The sequence below is a fragment of the Andrographis paniculata genome, unplaced genomic scaffold, assembly GCF_009805555.1.
Source record: "Andrographis paniculata isolate CXL003 unplaced genomic scaffold, ASM980555v1 Contig95END, whole genome shotgun sequence".
Taxonomy (NCBI): Eukaryota; Viridiplantae; Streptophyta; class Magnoliopsida; order Lamiales; family Acanthaceae; genus Andrographis; species Andrographis paniculata.
In genome coordinates this window covers 541,252-563,142 of record NW_026137634.1, presented here as the reverse complement: position 1 = coordinate 563,142, position 21,891 = coordinate 541,252, and the positions used below count along the sequence as shown (strand labels likewise).

The 21,891-nt window shown below is 36.0% G+C and overlaps 3 protein-coding genes across 3 annotated transcripts; 1 reads left to right on the top strand and 2 right to left on the bottom strand.

Moving 5' to 3' along the window:
• Positions 1-216: 216 nt before the first annotated feature.
• LOC127243422 (protein EMBRYONIC FLOWER 1) lies at positions 217-5,630 on the bottom strand. Its single transcript, XM_051263426.1, has 8 exons — positions 5,318-5,630; positions 4,188-4,374; positions 3,407-3,687; positions 3,207-3,317; positions 2,990-3,100; positions 1,928-2,901; positions 872-1,844; positions 217-798 (listed from the first exon to the last, which is right to left on the bottom strand). Exons 2-8 carry the CDS (start codon positions 4,358-4,360, stop codon positions 500-502), a joined length of 2,922 nt encoding a protein of 973 aa, XP_051119383.1. The 5' UTR covers positions 4,361-4,374; positions 5,318-5,630; the 3' UTR covers positions 217-499.
• A 6,102-nt stretch (positions 5,631-11,732) lies between these two features.
• LOC127243476 (TOM1-like protein 9) lies at positions 11,733-16,606 on the bottom strand. Its single transcript, XM_051263517.1, has 10 exons — positions 15,994-16,606; positions 15,350-15,428; positions 14,491-14,589; positions 14,287-14,400; positions 13,998-14,158; positions 13,843-13,924; positions 13,515-13,600; positions 13,202-13,390; positions 12,622-13,067; positions 11,733-12,541 (listed from the first exon to the last, which is right to left on the bottom strand). Exons 1-10 carry the CDS (start codon positions 16,092-16,094, stop codon positions 11,979-11,981), a joined length of 1,920 nt encoding a protein of 639 aa, XP_051119474.1. The 5' UTR covers positions 16,095-16,606; the 3' UTR covers positions 11,733-11,978.
• A 315-nt stretch (positions 16,607-16,921) lies between these two features.
• On the top strand, positions 16,922-21,710 carry LOC127243477 (aspartate aminotransferase, cytoplasmic). Its single transcript, XM_051263518.1, has 12 exons — positions 16,922-17,481; positions 17,954-18,025; positions 18,116-18,177; positions 18,257-18,340; positions 19,053-19,152; positions 19,282-19,402; positions 20,030-20,193; positions 20,292-20,429; positions 20,531-20,652; positions 20,747-20,841; positions 21,144-21,264; positions 21,341-21,710. The coding sequence occupies exons 1-12, from the start codon at positions 17,311-17,313 to the stop codon at positions 21,426-21,428; spliced, it is 1,338 nt and encodes a 445-aa protein (XP_051119475.1). The 5' UTR covers positions 16,922-17,310; the 3' UTR covers positions 21,429-21,710.
• Positions 21,711-21,891: the final 181 nt, after the last annotated feature.

The window sequence follows — 21,891 nt, the reverse complement described above, 5'->3', positions numbered from 1 at the left end:
TTATGAGTATGATATTATATTGATTAATTGTAATATAAAATAATATAATTCTTCTAACTATACAAATAAATTAATAAAATTAATAAATTGAATGTTTAAATAATTATAATGTTTTTGTAAATAAATATAATATAAATAAAAAACATAAAAAAGAAATATTTGCTATAAATAAATAAAAAATGAAGGCATATTTTTGTGGACAAATTAAAACAAACAAACAAACATACATGTGTCTAACAAATTGTAACTTATTGTTGAATCCAACACACAGCAGTTTAAATAACATAACAGAAAATATCTGTTCCAAAAAAAAAACAAACGAAGAACATAACAGAAAACAGAAATTCAAAACACCCATCACAATAAATCACACTCTCTACAACCCTACCTTATTACCCTTCCTTCGTAAAATGTCTCCACATCAAAATGCACAAACAAGAATACACTCCAGCATCAGCCCTGCAACCAAAGTAGAAGACGACGTCGGAATAACATACTTTCAGACCAACGAATTTTCCCGATAAGACTTTCCGGCGGCCGGAATTTTCCTCGCGCGCTGCCTCTTCTGGCCGTCGACATTCGCATGCTGAACTCTTTCCTTCAACGCATTGCTGCGCTTCCGAGCTTTCAAGTCTTTTGCGCTTATCATATACTCGTTGCCGGCCTCCGGAACGGTGAAGTCGGCAGGGTTCCGGTTCAGCGCGCACACACCCATTGATAACGTCTCTCTCGACGGCGGGATCGCGCCGCCGAAGTAAGGGCTCTTCGATTGCACCGGTTCTTGCGACGATACTTGGCCTGCGAAATCAAAAACCGATTAATTATAGCAAAGGCGCGACAAAAATGGAAAAAGTTAAAAAATATGGTTCACCTCGCGGATGAGGCTTCTTCAAGCTCTCGACGCCGCCGGGAAAACCAACTCCGTTGTATAAACTGGCCGGGAAGTTCTTGCAATGGCTGCCTTGAGAGTACGTCGCGGTATTAAGGAACGGAATTCCGGTGGGTGTGTCGTTCGAGTTCAGCGGCGGCGGGTGGTGGCTGCATGGCGTAAAGGGCTTGTTGAGGAAGCTATTTTTCTCGGATTTGAACGACGTGCCGGCGGAGGCAATGCCTCGATCCATCAAAGACAGTAGCTGCATCGCTGGGATCGTATCGTTCGAATAAGAATCTAACGACTTACGTCCCTCCATCCCGTCGCCCATAATCTTCCCCTTGCCCTTCGAGTCGTTGATCGACTTTCCCTTATAGTAGCTGTCTGGGAACGGCGGCGGACCTCCGAATGTATTAGCCTGAGTCGAGCAATTCGGAGCGATACCAACATTGAACGGCACATTCTTGCTCCTCGGCGGCCACAGCAGGTCCGATCCTTCGCCAAGTTTCAGCCCCGACGACATGACATTACTCGGAGTTGAAAATTGCGCTTTCCTCTGCCGATTCGGATTGAACGGACCGAAGAGACTGAACCGGCTGCCATCGAGATTTCCTGTATCCATACGACACTTTTTCGGATGGGGAAAGTTTAGAAGCCCCCGATTCATCTCGTTGCTCGTGAAGTTTACGCTATTTCTTGCCGGGAAATGAAATGTGCTTGGGTGTCCGTCCAGATAGACCGGCGGAGGCGGCGGTCCTCTCATCGAGCCATGGATCCCCTTGTACGGTATATGCTGCCTCGAATTCGCGAGTGCTCGTTCTCGCTGATTCTTTGCCAAGAGCTCGACTATTTCCATCGGTATATCATCCGAAACTCCTCCGGACTCGACAGAAGTGTTCACGCTTTGAACGCCTTGCGGCTGAGAGGCTCCCGGAATCACTTTGCCTTCTTCACTACACGACGCCAGCATTTCCTACAGCCGCGAACGAAATTCCAGTTAATAACACAGCATAATCCACACATATACAGAACGAATGAAAAATCGTAGCAGCGTACCATTGTTCGGTTAGGAATCAAGCTCCCCTTCTCAGGAACTGCCGGTAATTGCTTCCCGTGAGCAGTCGATGTTTTCTCGGTGAACGATTCGTTGAGATCAGGAATGTTGCTATGCTGCTTCCGGAAAGACATGTGGCTGTTGGTGTTTCGCTCGGCTCCGATACAACTGTTGAGCGAAAGTTCCAACGCCACTTCTCTTTGTGCGGCGCTGTGATCGCTGAACGCATTCTTTCCGAGAGGAGCCATCGACGAGCAATGCTCGGGTTCAGCTACGGGTCTCTTGCCTTTCAAAAGATGCGGGATTCTATCCACCTGTTTCTCGGATTGAAAGCCGGAGAAGTACGTCTCCTTTTCTCCCCGGCTAACCGCAGAATGGACATTTCCGGTGGTGTTACCAATACTCATCTCTGGGGGGGCGACGAAAGGTTTCTCCAGATTCGGCGAAGTTCTGTTATCAATGTAACTCGGCCTCGACTTTTTGCCAGCATCGAGCATCCTGTTCTTCTTGGCTTTGGTCGGCTGAGTCTTGGCATTATGTCGAATTTCCAATGGCGCGGATGCGGTGTTATTTCCTTCTGATTCAGAATTGGATACTCCGACTTGCCGGCGCGATTTCTCTGCATCTGGAGCATTGCCTTTCAATCTTTTACTTGAAGCTGTCGGCTCGGAAGGTCCCCGTTCTTCTTCGACTGCGCTTTTCCTTTTCCTTTGAGGAGTTTTACTACTTTTCGGAACCTCTTCAAGGAGATTTTGATGGTGTAAATCGGTTTCTGCCTCGGTGGATTTAACCTGCGTTCCGCTAGATGATGTAGATCGCATTCTTGAATGCTCACCGCCCGAATTCCTATCTTCGTACATGATATCAGCCAGAGAACGCAGCTTCCGCTTTCGCCTGTGCACGACAGACACACTGAAAGCATCTTCACTTTCGGACGAAGCATTGTCCACTTCATTGTGCACGGTGTTTGAAGTATCTGTCGACAAAAATAAGTGAACCTGATCCATCTCGAAATAGTGCACAAATAAACATATGGAGAAAGAAAAAGGGGAAACTCGAGTTACCGGCACTTTTCTTATGCTTCTGTTTAGCCTTCGGCGAATTAGCTTCAGTTATATAAGCACGTTCATTTCCACCTTCATTATCTTCGACTATGTCGATTTTCTCTCTGTTGCCTGCAGAGATATTAGAAAACATATCAAACTGAGAAAACCAATCAAAAAGCATGTCTAAAAAGCTTTGAAATCAAACTCAATCTAGTCGACTTATGAAGGATTGTACTTGTCGTAGTTTTATGTCCTTCAATGGACTGCACATGGCAACTCATCACTTTGTTAGTTGGATCACTATCTTCTTCTTTGTGTCCAGAATCTCTCGACTCGAACTCTTTGCCTGCAAAAGCAATGGAGAAATGAAAATTGACAAAAGAAACATCGTAGGCGATACATATACATGTACTCATACTTCTACTAAACAATTACCTGCCATTTGTGCTGCTACTACATTATGCGAGAACAAGCCGACTCGTTCTTCACCTACATTTGGGCGCGAACTTGTCTCGGCATCATATTCAATTGCAAGAGGTGTTTCTAGAGCAGACTTCTCATCAGCATGAATATCCGGAACACAATGCGTACAATGCCACCATCGCGACTTTGGAATGGACAGCGGAGGTAGATTTTCCATTAAGACATCATCAGCAGCAGAATCGAAAGGCAGACACATCTTCCAATCTTTTTCGCGAACGCCAGCAACAAAGCCACTGCATGCATCCACAGTGCGAATAATCTTTCGGAATTAAATGAATCCATTCAATCATCAACACATTGTAAGCATATATGGTAGCTAGGAATGCATCTAGCAAAATAGCGAAAATCGAAACCATCTTAATATGGAAAATGTAGGAAGCTCAGACACTAATCAATGCCTTATCAAAACCCCGAGGAACTCCTCATCAATGCAAGATGCCTAAACCCAAAATTTCGACAACCTACACTCCTTAATAAATGAATCCTTGATTTCTAAGAGAAGCGGACGGCGTTTCAAACACGTGGAATATCATCTTTACATACCATAAAATTTCATTTCCATATGCATCTAACCATAACTAAACACATGATGTGTAGATCAATTAAACCGTCGAAGCGAAGGCATTACCATGAAAAATAAATGAACTTCAACACCAAGACAAGTTTCGAAAGAATCAAAACTAGATGAAAGAAATGTGTGAGCGAGTAGTCAAGTAAAGAAACGATGAACTACCGAATGGAGAAATGCCCTCCGGATGGCGACTCTTGAATCGCCTCATTCGCGCAGCTAATATCTATTGCTATGGAGTTAATCTGAATTAGTGATCCTGAAGGCCTTGGTGGAGGTAGAGCTATGGCATCGCTTACTCTATGATTGTCTTCCACAGCCACAATACTTTTGTCCATTTCAATGTAAGTACCTAAAATCATTGAAAGAAACATTTATTAACAACAATGTTCATGTGAAAATGACAAAACTTGATACTTTAAAGTTTAATGATGATCAAGACCAGCCCCAAATCGATCACTACTAGAACTGACTATCCACATGCAATATAACAGATAAAGTTGAAGTCAAAAGGTGTTTGAATGTAAAACAAATCTATAAACAAGTTTACAACTAGAAGATTACCTCAGAAAGATCGAAACCAAGTTAACCAATGAGACAAATCGCAACAACAAGTGGAATAACAACTACTATCACTAAAGCCCTCATTTGGATAAGAACAAAAACCCTAATTGACAATTAAAGCAAAATCTAACCCAATCAAAGCTTTGACACGATCGAATGCATCCCAACAGCAATAGATAGGAAAAGGAAGTAAAATAAGGCACAAAAGGAATCTCAAGAATTCGAAGCGATTTTAGGGTTTTGGTTTGGGGACAAAATTTCAAGAAACAAATCGAAAAAATCAAGACATGACGAAGAATCAGAAATCAACTTCAAATCAACACAATACAGTCGATCTCTAACAGCATAAACAAATCGAAGCTTCGGATGTTAATCCGATGCATCTCTTCCATTAACTTTAAACAAGCGTTTAACAAAAAAGTCGGGATTTATTTTCCCCCCAACACCCACTAAGCAGTACATCAAAAACAGTAAAGAATAAGTAAAACAGTACCATAAAATGATAGAAATGTCGAAAGGAACCCCAACCGAAAAAGGACATTAAAAAAAATCGACAAACTAAAAGTAAAATGGAAAATCCCAAACTTCGGATATAATTAGAGTCGGAGGCGGAAAAATTCAGCTCGAAGTCAGCTAAGATATCAGGGAATTGCAACAAACGACACTCGAATCCCAAACAAAAACAACCACCAGATCGATAAACAGTAAACCAAAATCGAAAAATTACGAACCTCTTTATCCGAATCGGAGAAATAATTAGATCAAAACCCCAGAAAAATCCCTCCTCAGCTCACTCTCAAAACCCTCTATTCGATTCAAGTGCAGCTTCGGAACCCATCTCCATGAATTTCCCTCAACCGATTCGCCACCGGATTGTGCGAATTGAAAACCCAGATGATGGAGAACCCTAGATTTTTTTTAGGTTTGAAATTCGGTAGAAAGGGAAAATTGTTTTACACAGAGAGAGAGAGAGAGGAGAGAGAGAGAGAGAGAGAGAGCGCGAGCGATATAGAGAGAGATTGTATGTGTTTGTGTGGGCGTAAATTACTAAAATTAAAATTGTCAGTTTTTACTGTCGACGCATACAAAGTATTTATATTATTTTGTCGCCTATACATACAAGCGAGTGTATCTAACGCAGAGTGAGTAGTCCTCAGCCAATCAGAGCGCGCCAGCTGGATCCGCGGTGGGATGCTTATCGCCTTCCCCATTATAGGTTCTCTGAAACCCTAGTCAAACGAGGTCTGGAGCGTGGTTTACACGCGCTGCGATTGAAGGGTTGCTTCAGAGCAGTGTGTTGTCAAAGCACTTAGACGGCATCCGATTGGTCCGTGACGAACACGCGCGTAGGATGAGAGTAACAGAATTTCGAGTGGAAAAAGGGAACCCTAAATTTGTGTGGGTAATAAAGAAGGAAGGTAAAGGTGGGGATAACCCTAAAGGCTCCTCAGCCCATTTTCTAATAATTATTAATATACAAAATTTTTTATTTGATAATTACAATTAATTAAAAATTTCATATATTTGTGTTAGGGTTTCTTTAATTAATTAAAATCATTCAATTAGGTAATAAAAGTCAATCTGGTTGTATTTCTTACAAAATCTTGAAAATTGCTATTATTTAATAGAAGATCAGATCTTTATATTTTCACACAATTTTATTAATATAATAAATCATATACAATATATATTTTTCATTTTGATCGTGTAATTATATTAAGCTTTTATAATTATTTCGATAGATACGAATTTATTATCGTCTGCGTACTGAAAAAAATAAATTTCGTACGGATCTGAACTATTTAGTAGTTATTTGGTTTATACTATTGTAACTATAAGTTGGTCAATTAATAAATTAAATTAAATTAAATAAATGAAGAATTATTATTTTGTAATAGGGTTTGTTAATTTGTTATGTTGAATTGTAATTCTATATATATATATATATATATTTAAAGACAACAATTAGCATGCATTTGTGAAATTTAAAATTCAATTTAATTCAGTACAAATTTTGATTTAAGGAAGTGTCTAATCGAGAATGTGATGTTTTCACTGTTATTTAAATTAACATTACAAGATCCGAAATGTTTTTATTTTTATTTTTTTTTACTTTTCAATTATTATTTCCATTGATTAAGGTTGGTGTGAAATATGGGGCCCACGTGTTATGGATCTATGTGAAATAATTTTTAGATTTAAATAAATGTACGTATTGTGAGTAATATATTGGTGTTTGTGTGTATGTACATCATAAACTAATAATGTAATTAATATTATTGTAATAGTCTTGTTAAGATTTAATTAGTACTTCAATATAATAGAATGAATGTCATGCATCTTTATATTTTTAAATTATATGAATATATAATGTTAAAAAAATAACCTTTTAAATTGTTGATAAACTTTATTTTATATCTTGAATGAAATATATGTATTAAATATGAAACTCTAAAAAATGCATTTTGCCAAAGAATATAATTGACAGGGCAGAAAGGTAAAAATGGTCTTAAACAAATGAATCCATAATTTTTTATGGGGAAAAATAGGTGAGTATGAGGTAGATTTTTGTCACCATATATATTAGTCTAAAAATTAGATGTGGATTGCACTTTTGTTCCTTTTAATTTTTATTTTTATTTTTTAATATAAAGATTTTTATATACAAATATATTATTTTTTTTTTCAAAAAAAAAAAATATAGCATAATATCTAAATCAAATATGACAATATAAAACAAGAGCCAAAATGAACAAACCCAACATCTTTGTGTTAATCTCTTATTATTATTATTATAATATATTTTTATTTTTTATTTTTTTAGTGTCATTTCATGTCATATCTCTTTTAAAGTTTGATTTTTGTTTTTATATTGAATAAATAATTTGAATGTGATGCTTACAGAAAAAAATAATAATATATTTTTAAGTAGAATTTTAATTATTATAAAATAAACATTTAAAATCAAACTCCAAAAGACCAAAAGAACGTATCCATCTTCTCCTTATATATTTGTTCCAATTCTATTTAGATTCACAATATATTTGTTTGGGGGGTTTGGATTTTGAGTTGAGATTTGAATAGTAAAAATTTTGAATTTGAATAGTGGTATGATATGATATAAATAGGTGTTGATGTGATATTTTGAATGTAAAATTGATTTTTTGTATAATATATAAAATAAAAAATAGATGTTTGATTTGATATTTTGGGGGAAAAAAATGGGATGAACAGTGGATTGATCCAATCCCAAACAAACACACCCAGCATTTCATTTTTTATTTTTTGAATAATTGTCTTGGATGGAAAATTTTGTTTCAAATGAATAATAATATATGTATGTATTAACAAATGAAACCATATATTAAGTTCAAACTACTATTCAAATTAAAACCTAAAATTGAAATTTTAAAAAATATATATATATATATATATATACTTTTTTATATGAGTTTAAATCATTAGATATTATCGATTTTATCACATGGCTATTTAAATGCTTTTTATAATTATAAAATATATTATGGCTCAAGAATAGAGACATATACTTAATTCACATTTGTTTAATTATATATATTATTTATATTAAGATGAAAAATTAATTAGAGGATAATTAACATTAAGAGGTTAATTTGTTTAGTTCTTTTATATATATATATATATATAAATATTTTCAGTATGCAACATCATAATTCTCTATAATTTCTTCACATTACATCTATAATTATTTAAATAAAAATTCACAATCAAAATCAAGTACAAACCAAATACATTTTTTGTTTCTACTGTTGAGGGAAGAAAATATGTACATTTACATGCTCTGATGAGGATATGGACCACATAATAAATATTTGTGTATATATATATATATATATGTGGATGTGTAAGAATTATTTAGGTCCAAAGTATTTATTTAATTAAAAATAAATATATATATATATTTTTTGTATTTAATTATATATTAAATATGTTTCTATTTTGGTGAGTAACATCTTTGTCCTTGTAAAATAATTGTACCTACCATACTTGAGTTAGTATAGAAAATTTATGATAAAATTGATCTTTCTACATTTGCAAATTTGTTGTGTGCGTGTATATAATAATTATATTAATACTATTTAATAATATAAAAAAATTATAATAACATAATACTATAGCCATCTTATAAAAGTATGCGCATTTTGTATAATAATAATAATAATAATAATAATAATAATAATAATAATAATAATAATAAGACACAAATGTTAAAATGTTAAATTGAGAAATATATTTTGGTGAGTAATATAATTTTAGAGTCTAAAATGTTAAATGAATCATTTATGTTTCTTACTAAAAATTAGAATGCATAAATATCATTACCATATATAAATAATTTTATTGTGCATTAAATTTAAACAATTATTTTTCAGCAATTCTTTTTAATTTATTTTATTTTATTATATTGTTTTGCATTTTATAGAAAAATTGTTTATTTAAATACTTTATATAATATATATTGCTAGCTCATTACTATATATATATATATATATATATATAGAACTAGAAACAAAAATTTTTATGAACAAAAATTTGAATATAATATTTTGTGAAATAAAATAATCAAACAACTATATAGTAGGTCTAACTAATGGCCCAAGCCCAGAGTAGTCGATCCCGATAAATTGCGCCGAGCAATCAAGTTGGACATAGAACAACTATTCTATCCAATCGATTAATTGCTTTCTTGAGCCGTTATATTTTTATATTTTTTTAAACATCAATTTAGATATAATACACCAACTCGTGATTGCTTAATCCTCTTCCAATCGTAGGGATCAAGACATTTATAATCATCTTCTCATTTACATGTTGAACAAATCAACAAGACATTTGTTAAAAAAATCGATGGAGTCTCAAAGTTTGGAATTCTTGTCCTAAGCTTACTATTGATAAGTTAGGATATTAACATTTAGTTAGCAGCAACAATGAACAAAATAAAAAACGATATGTATCACAAGATTTAGTTAGCCCGTATTTTTGTATATATCATTTTCCAACTATGATCTTTATTAAAAATAAAATCGACGAAAAGAATATAAATTACATTAAACAATCAAGATCAAATTCAATCAAAACCCTAGAATTTTCTTCATATATATATAAGCTAATATAATAGATTTTATAATTAGAAAAACAATTGTTTATAAGCTACATTTGTATGATGGTTACTTTACACTTTTACACGCCTTCAATTACATTTATAATAGTATTTTTAAAAACAATATTACCTGAGATTATACTACATATATTATCAAAAATATTTTGAATCATTTTAGAAAAAAAAAAAACAAAATTTAATGTTTTTGAATAAAAAGATCATTTTTCTTATAACATTATAAATACAAAACATGAGTTGATGAATATAAATTTTTATGTTTGAATTGAATACTAAAATATTAAACTATAAAGTAAAAAATATATAACTAAACAAACTCTTAATATAAAATTCATTTTGTTTTTCTAAAAAAAACACTAATAGAAAAAAACCAAATTTGATTGAATTTCTTTTGTTCATCCAATATTTTTTTAATAATACCATTCTCTATAAATATTATAAATATATATATATAATAATAAAATAATAGTTTGAATATAATCTTTTGAATAAAAGACTATTATTTAACATAATGTATTTTTAATTAGGAAAAATGGGTGATTAAATAATAAATTTTTGAAAAATAAAAAACCTACAGTACAAACAAATCGTATGTGGTTTGGAAATAAAATTTTCGACAGTAAAATTTCAATTATATACATGATGGAAATTGGAAGCTTCCTACAGAAATTTTAACTCTTATTAATTATTGCGATAATTCCAACAATTAACGTAATCCAAACGTATACCGAAATAATATCAATGTTTGAATCTTCATCGATTTCTTAGATCGATGAAGTTATCCTTTCAAAATTCTCAAATAATTTTGCTCCAATTATATGCCAACTAATATTTACCCAAAGCTCGGATACTCATGTGAAAATTTCTTACAAATTGCTCGGATATGAAAAATAATATTGACTTAATCCTAAGTTTTAGCCGATAGAAAGAGTGAGATTTTTAAAATCTTTACTCATTATTTTTTATTTATTCAAAAGTATGAAAAAATAATTATGGTTACACAAAAGTTCTTAGAAACTGCCATTTTTTTAAAATCAATATATATATATACATATATATCTAGTTTCATATAGATTATTTAAGTGGCTCAAACAAATTTTTATATGATTTAATAAATTATTCAATTATTTAATAAAAAGATTAATTACATCATTGCCTATTTACTTAGGCCATGTTCCCTTATCTTTTAGAACCTATATTTTGGCACGACAGGCCAGTCAACAATACCAAATTATTTTTCGGTGGATCCCATTCATTATATTAAAGTAAAAATTTTTATTTTCACATTCTAATGTTTAAATAGAAATTCAGATAAGAATTTGGAAGTTTGGAAGTTTAAAAAATGTTTAGGAATAGTAAAATTTGATTATATGATGTGATTTTTTTTAAAGAAAAATATATTCCATGTAATAACAAAAATTCAAACAGTACGTGGCAATTCAACAGTCTGCTTTGGGCTGAGTCCGCGCGAATTCAACAGTCTCATTCCAGTGGAGTTTACTTGGAACTTATAAAGCCTCACTTTTTGTAATTTTTTTCATCACATCCAACGTAGAACTTGAGTTTGAACCCAACAAATAATAATGATAATAATAATAATAATGGAATTTGGCTAAGGCCACTTTCATACACTTTCTTATTCACTACTTCTCAATGTCTCTGTCTGTCTGTCTGTGGGTCAATATATACATATGTAATAAAAATATAATAAGTAGTCCTAAAATTTGCATGGCGAGTCAAACAGGTTATTATTACAAATGAAAAGTAGTTTGAAGAGTTTGTACCCGATTTCAACCTTATTTTTGCATCTGGAAAATTATATATATATACACACATATGTGTGTGCATATTACAAAGTTCATCATCATTCATTCTGATTATCAAAACGGTGCCATATATATATATATACATACATATACTTAATACAATTTCTATTAAATCTCTCTCGTAATTTCAGTAACAGTAGAGAGAGAGAGGAGAGAGAAGAATTGAAAAACAACAAAAGTCCATTCCCTCCTTCCAAGAATTCATTCATTCTAAATGTACAAATCATAGATCATAACCCTCAAGCTCAAACACAATACAGAAAAAGCAAAAAGGCACAATTGATCAATTTCAAGAATATATCAAATAGAAAAACAAAGGGGAGTTACAAAATACAAAATATATATATATATAAAATAAAAATTATAGTAAAAACTTAAAAGAAAAAAAAAAAAAAAATGATCAATCCGTCACAGGCTTCCAGATCTCCCTGACGTACTTTTGGCCGGTTTGAATTTAGACATGTCGACAAGGTCTCCAAACAGCTTATCCTCCGGCTTCATTGGCTTTCCCGGCGGCAGCACATACGAGTTTCTCAGGGCACTGTCGTCCCTCACCGACATTCCAGCCATGCCCTGCTCGAGATACTGGGAGTTCGGCGCCGCCTGCCCTTGGCCATAGTTGTAGGCGGGGTACCCGTAGCCACCGACTTGGTTGCCGTACATCTGTTGAGGATACATGTAGCCCATCTGCGCCGCCTGCTGGGGATACATTCCGACGGGCTGTAGGTTGTTCTGGTGAGGATGCACGCCGCCACCCCCCATCATAGCAGCAGGGTAGTTGCCAGGGGTTGGCTGCATGAACATTCCAGCTGCCGGGAGGTTGTTGGCCATGGTGGGCGATCTTGGCGAGTATGGTAGTGGCTGGGCCGGGCTGAAGACTTGCAGTTGTTCGGGCTCGTTGACGGCCGCCTGGCTGTTGTCGAGTTCGGCTTCCCACGGGGGAGGTGGGAGCGAGCTGCTATTTTGCACGCCTGCAAATCGAACAATCGAATAATCAAGTATATATGTTCGATGAATAAGTTTCGAATTTATTGGATTTTTGGGAACGCACCGTAGCCGGGGGAGGCTGGTTGTGGTGGCGGGGCGATCTGGCCGTTCCAGGCAGGAGCAGAGCCTTGTGAGTAGAAGGAATGTTCACCAGGCGGCAATGCGGGGGCGGCGCTTCCATTTGGGTACGCAGAAGCTGGCAGCGATTGTACGTTTGATTGCTGGGGGAATTGAGGCGACGAAGGATGGGGTTGTGCCATGGAATTCGAAGACGGACCGTTGTTGCTCGGTGGATACATGTCGAGAAGAGCGAGTGCGTTCTGCTGGGATGCGACAGGGCTTGCGGACTGAGGCTCTCCGACGGAAACTAGTGCTAGTGAGTTTTCGGTGGAAGTGTTGAACCCGTCGCCACTCAAGAGATCGATATTTGCATCCACTTTTTGGCCGTTTGTCGCTGGAGGAGCAGGGAGCGCTAGCTGTGTCGCTAAGCTAGTACTTGACGATGTAGATCTGCAATTCGGATAAATTTTTTTCTTAGATGACAAAATCGAGTAATTCAAGTGGATAATAACATAAAAGCTCGTGGACTCAATAGTTATCCAAGAATATCTCGTAACAGCTAGCAAAATCAGAATGATTTTTACCCGTTATCCAGTGGTTGATCACCAGTGTCGATAAGAGGAGCATCAACATTCACCAAAGATTTATCTGATTCAGGTTTCGGCTTCTCGGGCTGAGCTTTGATAGTTCCTGATGCAATGGATTCATGCTTGGCAAGTACGCGTTGCAAATCATCATTTAGAGCAAGTCCTTGGCTTAATAGTGATTCATCCCTACACGGAAAGCCAGAAGATGGCCAACAAGTCAATAGGACATGCCCAGGAAAAAGACGAGACCCTTATAGGGTTATACATAAATGGAATTCGGATGAGGACATGGTATAGGACAAAGTCTTACACTGTAGAGTTAACCAGGTGTACGACTCTATGCTTGAACGATCGACATTGTTCAACCAAATCGAGAATGACTTCTTGCTTAGCCCCCTGCCACCCAGAAAATAGAAATTAATCTTAATCATATTAACATGCACAATTTTGATTCCCGAGACATAGAAGGAAGTAGAGTTAGTCATCATTGAACATTTCCAATGCCACAGATTACTAATTATCACTTCACATGTTTGCCAGAAAATGCATCCCCAATTGAACCCCCATTTAATTTAAACTAAGCCAGCTACAATGGGAATGGTGATCGACAGATTTACAATTCCAAAACACATTCGTACCTCTTTGTTACCAGGATCTAAAGCATTCAGCATTTCAGTAAGGACATCCACAATTCCACGTGCATTTTGAATTTCGGACAAGCTACAAATTACATAAAACAAAGATCAACAAAACTTCATGACCTAAAAGCCTTACAATAGAATCCTAGCCTTACCTCATTGCTGGAGCATCAGCATCTGCAGAAGATTCAGGGGCAGCTGATCCAGATTCAGGATTTCTAAGATTTGGTGGATAAGATGACAAAGGTTGTGATTGTGGTGGTGTCAAAACAGGTGCTGATGACTCAGATCTTTGGGGGAAAACAACTCCAAGTCTCTGTTGCAATGATGCCACAGAAAAGCATAAAAAGAAATAAATTGACATCATCTTACATAGAACTAGCCAACTAGATTTGAAATAAAACTAAATGACGAGTCAAGAATATGCTAGCTAGCATGACATACCAATAACTCCTGATAAGCTGCAAAGAATTGGGGATATCTTGCTCTCGGACCCCCTAAAGCTTCTTGCCAAGTATCTATTAGAACCAATATCTTCTCTCTTACATGAAGATCAGGCTGAAACAAAGAAATTTTCATTTTTGGTGTGAAATGTCGCAGGGACCAACAGTTGGAAAAGAAAGATTTAGTCACAGCACACCAATTTACCTTCTTTTTTATCATTTTCACCATGTCACGAGGTAGCTCTTTCTCAGCAACATACATATGGACAATGTCGCTACAATTCTTCACAATAGTCTCTAATAGCTACAAAATGAACCCATACCAGCTTTGTTACCCCCTCACAAAATGGCAGTATGTAATATTGAAGGTTTACTAAGATTCTAGTATATGTACACCTGGCCATTGATGCATATATTATATGGGGTACTAAAATAATCTTCTTAGAAATTCTAGGTTTCGTCTAATTATTAATTACCATCTTTCTGTCCCGTACAATTTACTAAGTTACTTGCAGTCTGCAGATCACAGCAGCTATATGAAACGATAATCCAGTAATTAGCCTCTTCAGGTTTGCCAATGCACACGCTATGCTTTTTCCCAATGTACACATTATAGTCTTCCGTCGACGAATCAGTTTCGGTAATTACAGTACAATACTTGAATATCTAGGGTATTGTGTGTGCTATTTATTCCTCCTTTTCCCCAGTTTCTTAATCAAGTACAGCAATTTTGCTGCATCCTAAGACTTTTCCAAACTAAACATGCAGAGCACTATTAGTAAAGCAAAGAACTATTTATCATATATCTAGAAATATTAGTATTATTTTTCAATTAGTATCATCCATCCAGAAAAGAGTTTGTTGAAGCCATAATTTGGTTTGTGGCTTGAGTGCAAAAATTCAAATGAACAAGCACTAGCTTAATTAGGATGAATGGATCAGAAGGCATGATTAACATAATAACAAGCAAATCAAATAAACAAACAATAAAGATGATTCAACTTGCTACTATAGGAGCTCAAAATGAACGTAATGCGATATTAGTAAACAAAACTCAAGCTTACCGTCAAGGCAAGAAGCTGGGTTTTGGGATTTTTGCTACGAAGCCGCTTCTTTATACCTTTAACAACATCTTTTGCTTGTCTGATGTAAAAGAAAGAGAGACATAGAGAAATTCAACACAGAACTCAGATTTTCTCACAACAGAAAAGCAAAAGAATACATCATATAAAAGCAAGAAATGCGGCACAAGGAAAAAATGTCAAAAAATTCATGTATTCAGGAAAAGCCTCCCATCAGAGCTACTCCTTTACTCAGTGCTGAACTGGGCAAGCCTTGCTTCACAATCAAATGTCAAAACAACATATAATGATATATATATATATATACATTTTCTTTTTACATATAATGTTATATCTACTTGTTCTATAATGCAGCCTGGATATGATCATTTCTCCTAGCAAGATACCTTCAAAATGCTAATTAATCAAAGAAAATTCCTGATCATGCCAATATATGACTAAATATTAATCAATCGCCCATGATGTAGAGAAAAATTCCATCGGCAAGAAAACAAAATAAACAGGAAAGCAGGGAAGATATAATTATAAATAAATAAACAGCAACTGCAAGCATGTTTTTCTTTTCATTTCTCCCATCACAACAAACCGAAGACATAACGAAAGAAGATACAAGGTGAGAAAATTACGCAGGATCCTGGTTGCAGATATCACAGATCTCAATATTCATTGCCCAATCCGGACCGATCAGCATATTGCTCGTCGCCCTTTCCACCATCGGATTCACCATTTTTTCACCCTTTACCTTCAAAACCCCTCTCCCCGGAGACAAATCGGAAACCGCAATTAAATCGTCGCCTCGCCGCCGGTGTGTAAACTGTCGCACGAATCCCCGATATGCCCCGAAAATTGAATCTCAATCCAAATTACAAATATCAAATGGAGCCAAGACGATGACTCAAACTCCTCGGATCCAATCGCCCCTCCTAGGAATTGAGATTTCACACAATCGGGGAAAGGGGAGCGGAAACAATCTGGGAAATTTTTACGGAATATACATAGAAATGTCAAGAAAACACCAACGATTCGAAGACGCGTGGTGGTCCATTGTGCCACGAGTTCATTGTTCATATCGACGGTCAGTTAAGCCGCCGACTATCATAATAAACGGCTACGATTGAATATTCTTTGGGCCAATCACTCTTATTGGGCCTCATAATTTATTGGCCCATTAGGCCCAATTTCGTAAAGCGATAAAACCCAGAAGCCAATTCTCGCTACAAGCCTCCGCCATGGCCGCCGCGACGGCGTACGGCACCGAGCTGCACACCTCCGGCGACTTCCTACGTTGATAACGATCTTGTCTTTTGCTTGATGTGTTTTGAGATGCGGTTTCGTCAGGCTTTCTCCTACTGATTCCTGGATGATCATTATTGTCGGTGATTTCTTATTAATGCTTGTGCTGCTTTTATTCGTACTGAATTCTGTGGATTGTGGATTGTGAAGCTAATTTGGTATTGAGTTGCTGTTCTTCTTTATGGAATGTAGACTTATCCAGATATGGTCATCATCATAGTTTCTCCATCTGGTAGTTGTTTTGAATATGGATCTTAGCGACTGTGTGCTGATGAATGATGATCTTCCTCCATCTTTGAGGAGAACAAAAAGCGTTTCTCCAACTAATGCGACTACTACGTCATTTCTAGATTGGTGGAACCAAAAGCGTGTTTCTCGAACCAATGCTAAATGCTATTACGTCATTTCTAGAGTGCTGTGCCTATCTGATCCTATCGAAATTATGGATGTGTTCCGGTACGCTCACCCCCACCGTAAGGGATCTCGACACGCACCCCTCTGTCAATCCTGACCCTAGATTAATGACGCGGGATCCTTCACACTGACGTCTCTTCTTCCTATAAATAGGAGTAGAGTCAATGCGCAGGACAGCGAAAGCTTTGATAGTTGTTACCTGCGTAATCTATCATCATATTCTGTAACTTGCTAACATGCACGGTGGGAACGCTGATCGGAGGTTGCATGCTCTGTTACGACACCTGGAGGGAGCCAATCCGACGGACTCCGGCGATCGTTCCGTCTCCTTTGCTCCGACTTCGGGTTACTCTGGAGCCTCCGTCTTTGATCATGTCGTTCGCGCGCCGGAAGATCCGATTCTCGGAGTAATTCTTGCATTTCTCTATTTTTTTTTTTTTTCAGATGTGATTGAGACTGTGATTGATCGTTCTGTCTTTGTGCTTTTGGTTGCCGCTAATTTCAGTAACAGATAGATAGATCGAGGAGATGATAAGCAAACTACGAACTCTAATTTTTGTGGAAGTTTATAAGAAACGTGGATCATACTCGTGTCTATAGTTGAAAATGTAGTTGAGATCATTAAAGAAAAATTTTCTTCCTACTTTGAAATAGCAACGACACTAAGGCCTAAGCTCCTTGGGCAAGGATTTTTTGCATAATCGTAATTGGAAGGTTTTCAAATTTTCATCCATAGTCTTGGAGTCATCGTCTTTACTTTGATTAGTTGTTGTGATTTCAATATCTTCCTATGCTTTGTCATGTCCTTGGAGTTGAATCTTCATGTGCTGTTTTCCTTGCTTAAAAAATGTATCTAAACTGCTTGTATAAGCACTGTAGGTAACTGTTGCGTACAACAAGGATCCCAGCCCTGTGAAGTTGAATTTGGGTGTGGGTGCATATCGGACCGAGGTGAATCCTCTTATGCTTGATTTAGTTGCATTATCGATTATTATTTTGTCCATACCAATCACAAAATGCTCTGTATTGTCTCAATGGAAGGAAGGAAAGCCTCTTGTTCTGAATGTTGTTAGAAAAGCAGAGCAGATTCTAGTGAATGACAGGTATAAATTTATTTTTATTACTATTGTGTGTGCATTTTGAGCTTTTTCAGAACTGATGTTTGAGCTGATTCATTGGCAGATCTCGCGTGAAGGAGTATCTTCCCATCACTGGATTATCAGAGTTTAATAAATTGAGCGCTAAGCTCATACTCGGTGCTGAGAGGTAATTGTGTTACACATGTTAGCAGTCAGTGCATCAAAAACTTGGTCTCTCTTTATGGTAGGAGATGCAGTAACATTTTCAAGGTCATTGTATCTCACTGAGTATTATATGTTCATTCATTTATGAAGGTGTCTTGGTTTTTACTTAAATGTTTACATTGTGATGGGATGGTAGTTAATAATCCCTGGACTAACGAGTTCTCATTCTATCAAAATTTCATTAAAATAGGCCTAGATCCCGCATATATTCTATTAGGAAACTTGGAATAACTTATCCATCCCCATCATTCATGGTAAACATGTCCAAAGTGCATAAGGACAAATCTATAGGGTGATTTCTTAAGCTAGTAGTGATTCAAACCATGTTTAGTATTTTCATTACCTTGGTATGCTGTTTGTAATCCTGTGTCCTACATTCCTAATGCAATGGAGTTGTCCGGTTGTCCCTTAGGATGTCCGCAGTTCACATGCTTGCTAAATGAAAAATATGAAATGATTTGCAATGTGCTATCCCCATTCCTTGATTTAAGATTTTTCAGAAACTTCTCTAAAATATTAATGTTAGACTAATTCCAAATGAAAATGGTCATCTTTCTCGAAGTCTCTGATGTGTAAACATCATAAAAATGGAAGGGGATATTGATCCTTCGTTAGTGCCTTTTAAGTTTTACTCTATATGATACAACTTTAATTTCCTTTATTCTTGGAAACAGTCCTGCAATCCAGGAGAACAGGGTTACAACCGTCCAGTGCTTGTCTGGCACGGGCTCGTTAAGGGTTGGAGCTGAATTTTTGGCCCAGCACTATCATCAGGTAATACTTAATAAAGTCATTCTACATTTCACTCCATGACTCCCGGCCTATAGGGCCGATTTCACTAGGAATACTTCACTTTTGTCGTATATTCACTTCATCCCTATTTATGTTTTGTTCATGCTGCAGCACACTATATATATTCCTCAGCCAACATGGGGGAACCACCCAAAGATTTTCAATTTAGCTGGTTTATCAGTAAAAACTTATCGATACTATGATCCGGCAACCCGTGGACTCAACTTTCAAGGTTCTCTTTCTTCATTGAACATTAGAGGATATTTTACTTATGAATTGGCTGATTTTATACTTCTCTTTATCTTAACCTTTTCCAGAAAACAGTAAGAACTTTTTTAAACTCCATTCTCTATCTGCTAAATTAATCTTCAATATCACTGAAAATTACATTTTTCATGCTTGAAAATCAGCCAAAATTTCCTCATTTGAACTGTCAAGGACTAGCATTTCAGGTTATAATAAACCCTTTGACTTGATCATCTGAGAACTTTATAATTCTCTGCACAAAGGGATTTGCGTCTCAATTTTGGTTTAAATTTCCAGCATAGTCCAAAATTTTGTAACAGATTTTGGATACATTATAGACAATATTGTCCTCTCAGGTGTGTTTTGCATGTTTTAGTAACCAATGCTTGCATAATCAACGATGAACTGTATATTTATTGATGTTTCTGCTGATAGTTTTTTCGGGACAATCTTAGACATGGTTATTAAAACCATTTTCTTTTGTTCATTCATATTTTTTCAATTTGACAAGGAAGGCCTCGAAACAAACTTCTAGCCCATGCTTCTAACGTTTCTATCTTCATAAAACTATGATAATTACTGCAAAACATACTCCTCTGTTGGAAAATCCCAGGCTTGTTGGAAGACCTTGGATCTGCTCCTACGGGAGCAATTGTTCTTCTTCATGCTTGCGCTCACAACCCAACTGGTGTCGATCCTACTCCTGATCAGTGGGAGAACATTAGGCGGTTGATGAGATCAAAAGCATTGCTACCCTTCTTCGACAGTGCTTATCAGGTAAGTAACAAACAACCTTAGGAATTTCTGATTTTGCATCAACGCCCTGAATTTCAGACTGAATGATTTCTTTTTATATTTAAATTGGAATTTTGTAGGGTTTCGCTAGCGGAAACTTGGATGCAGATGCACAGCCGATTCGGATGTTTGTAAAAGATGGAGGCGAATGTTTAGTGGCTCAAAGCTACGCTAAAAACATGGGGTTATACGGCGAGCGAGTGGGTGCACTAAGCATTGTAAGTTAGGCAGAACCGAATCCATCAGTCTAGACTAAGAATTTTTACATTCCAATGCTTTTACAGGTCTCCAACTTTCTTGACAATTTCCAAATTCACAGGTCTGCAGGAATGCTGATGTGGCGAGCAGAGTCGAGAGCCAGTTAAAATTAGTTATCAGGCCTATGTTCTCTAACCCTCCTATTCATGGAGCATCCATTGTGGCTACAATCCTTAAGGACAGGTGCTGTAATTTTCTCCATAGCTGCTTACTCAGAAATGGCCAAAATCATGGATATCCAAATTTACTGTTTTTTTTTCCGACAATATACTTGCAGGAACATGTTCCGCGAATGGACAATTGAGCTCAAGGCAATGGCTGATCGAATCATCCACATGCGAAAATTACTTTTTGATGCCTTACGCAGTCGAGGTGATTGATTCAATCTCTCTATGCTACATTATTGTTTCTTTTTTTCATTTTTCTTATAGGTTGTGTTCTAATGTAGAATTTTTAAAATTTTTCATTATTCAATTAATTTCTTTTCCCTAAAACATCGAATAAAATATATATATTTGGGAGAGTGATCCCACGTCTTATTCAATTTTTCCCCCAAATTATTCATCACACTCATCACCATTTTTATCATTTTTATTTTCTCTTCTATTTTGTGTGCTTTCACATTCGCCTTATTATATTTTTTTTCAAATCTTATCGATCGATCAATCCATCAGGTACGCCGGGCGATTGGAGCCACATTGTAAAGCAGATAGGGATGTTCACCTACACGGGGCTCGACTCAAAGCAAGTGGCATTCATGACCAAGGAATATCACATCTACATGACATCGGACGGGTACTTTTTACTTTCTTCTATGAACCTTGTCGAAATAAAATAACAATAGTGATGAATCAGCTCGATTTTTTCGTAGGAGGATAAGCATGGCAGGTCTGAGTTCGAGGACAGTTCCACATCTAGCAGATGCAATACATGCCGCTGTCACTCAGGCAACCGTCTAAGGGACCTCCCGGTGTGGCAGGCAGCCGAGTTGTCTACTTAGTCCATACAAGACATATAAGGTAATGTGAAAATAAATATGCTTTGGATGCAAGCGTCAATAGCTTTCTTTCCTTAAAATGATTTTTGTTTTTTAAAAAAAAAAAGAAGAATGAAATTATAAATAAATGTTGTGTACGTTAGGAAGACAATTGAGGGAATTATGTGATTCAGAATAATGTGAACTGCATGAATTTGGTGCTGCTGTAAGGTGAATTTAATTGTTTGTCAAACCTTTTTGCTAATTTTTTTTTTTTTTTTTAAATTCTTAATTGCATTTTTCTTTTAGATGGTGTTGGTTTACTTTACTTTACATTTTTTGCTTGGGAATGCTTCATAAATTAGTAAATTTTCTAAAAGTTATATAATGTGAGAAAGGGAACAAAAATTCACAAACGGTTCAGAATCTCTCCATATGCAGTTAAA

Coding starts and splice junctions, on each gene's coding strand:
- LOC127243422 (XM_051263426.1), bottom strand. CDS start 4,360: ATGGACAAAAGTATTGTGGCTGTGGAAGACAATCATAGAGTAAGCGAT. Junction 3,101..3,206: donor AGGACATAAAACTACGACAA/GTACAATCCTTC, acceptor ATATCTCTGCAG/GCAACAGAGAGAAAATCGAC. Junction 1,845..1,927: donor TGATTCCTAACCGAACAATG/GTACGCTGCTAC, acceptor TCGCGGCTGTAG/GAAATGCTGGCGTCGTGTAG.
- LOC127243476 (XM_051263517.1), bottom strand. CDS start 16,094: ATGGTGAATCCGATGGTGGAAAGGGCGACGAGCAATATGCTGATCGGT. Junction 13,925..13,997: donor GCTGATGCTCCAGCAATGAG/GTAAGGCTAGGA, acceptor TGTAATTTGTAG/CTTGTCCGAAATTCAAAATG. Junction 13,391..13,514: donor CACCTGGTTAACTCTACAGT/GTAAGACTTTGT, acceptor CTTTCCGTGTAG/GGATGAATCACTATTAAGCC.
- LOC127243477 (XM_051263518.1), top strand. CDS start 17,311: ATGCACGGTGGGAACGCTGATCGGAGGTTGCATGCTCTGTTACGACAC. Junction 20,430..20,530: donor GAGTGGGTGCACTAAGCATT/GTAAGTTAGGCA, acceptor CCAAATTCACAG/GTCTGCAGGAATGCTGATGT. Junction 20,842..21,143: donor TGATGCCTTACGCAGTCGAG/GTGATTGATTCA, acceptor TCAATCCATCAG/GTACGCCGGGCGATTGGAGC.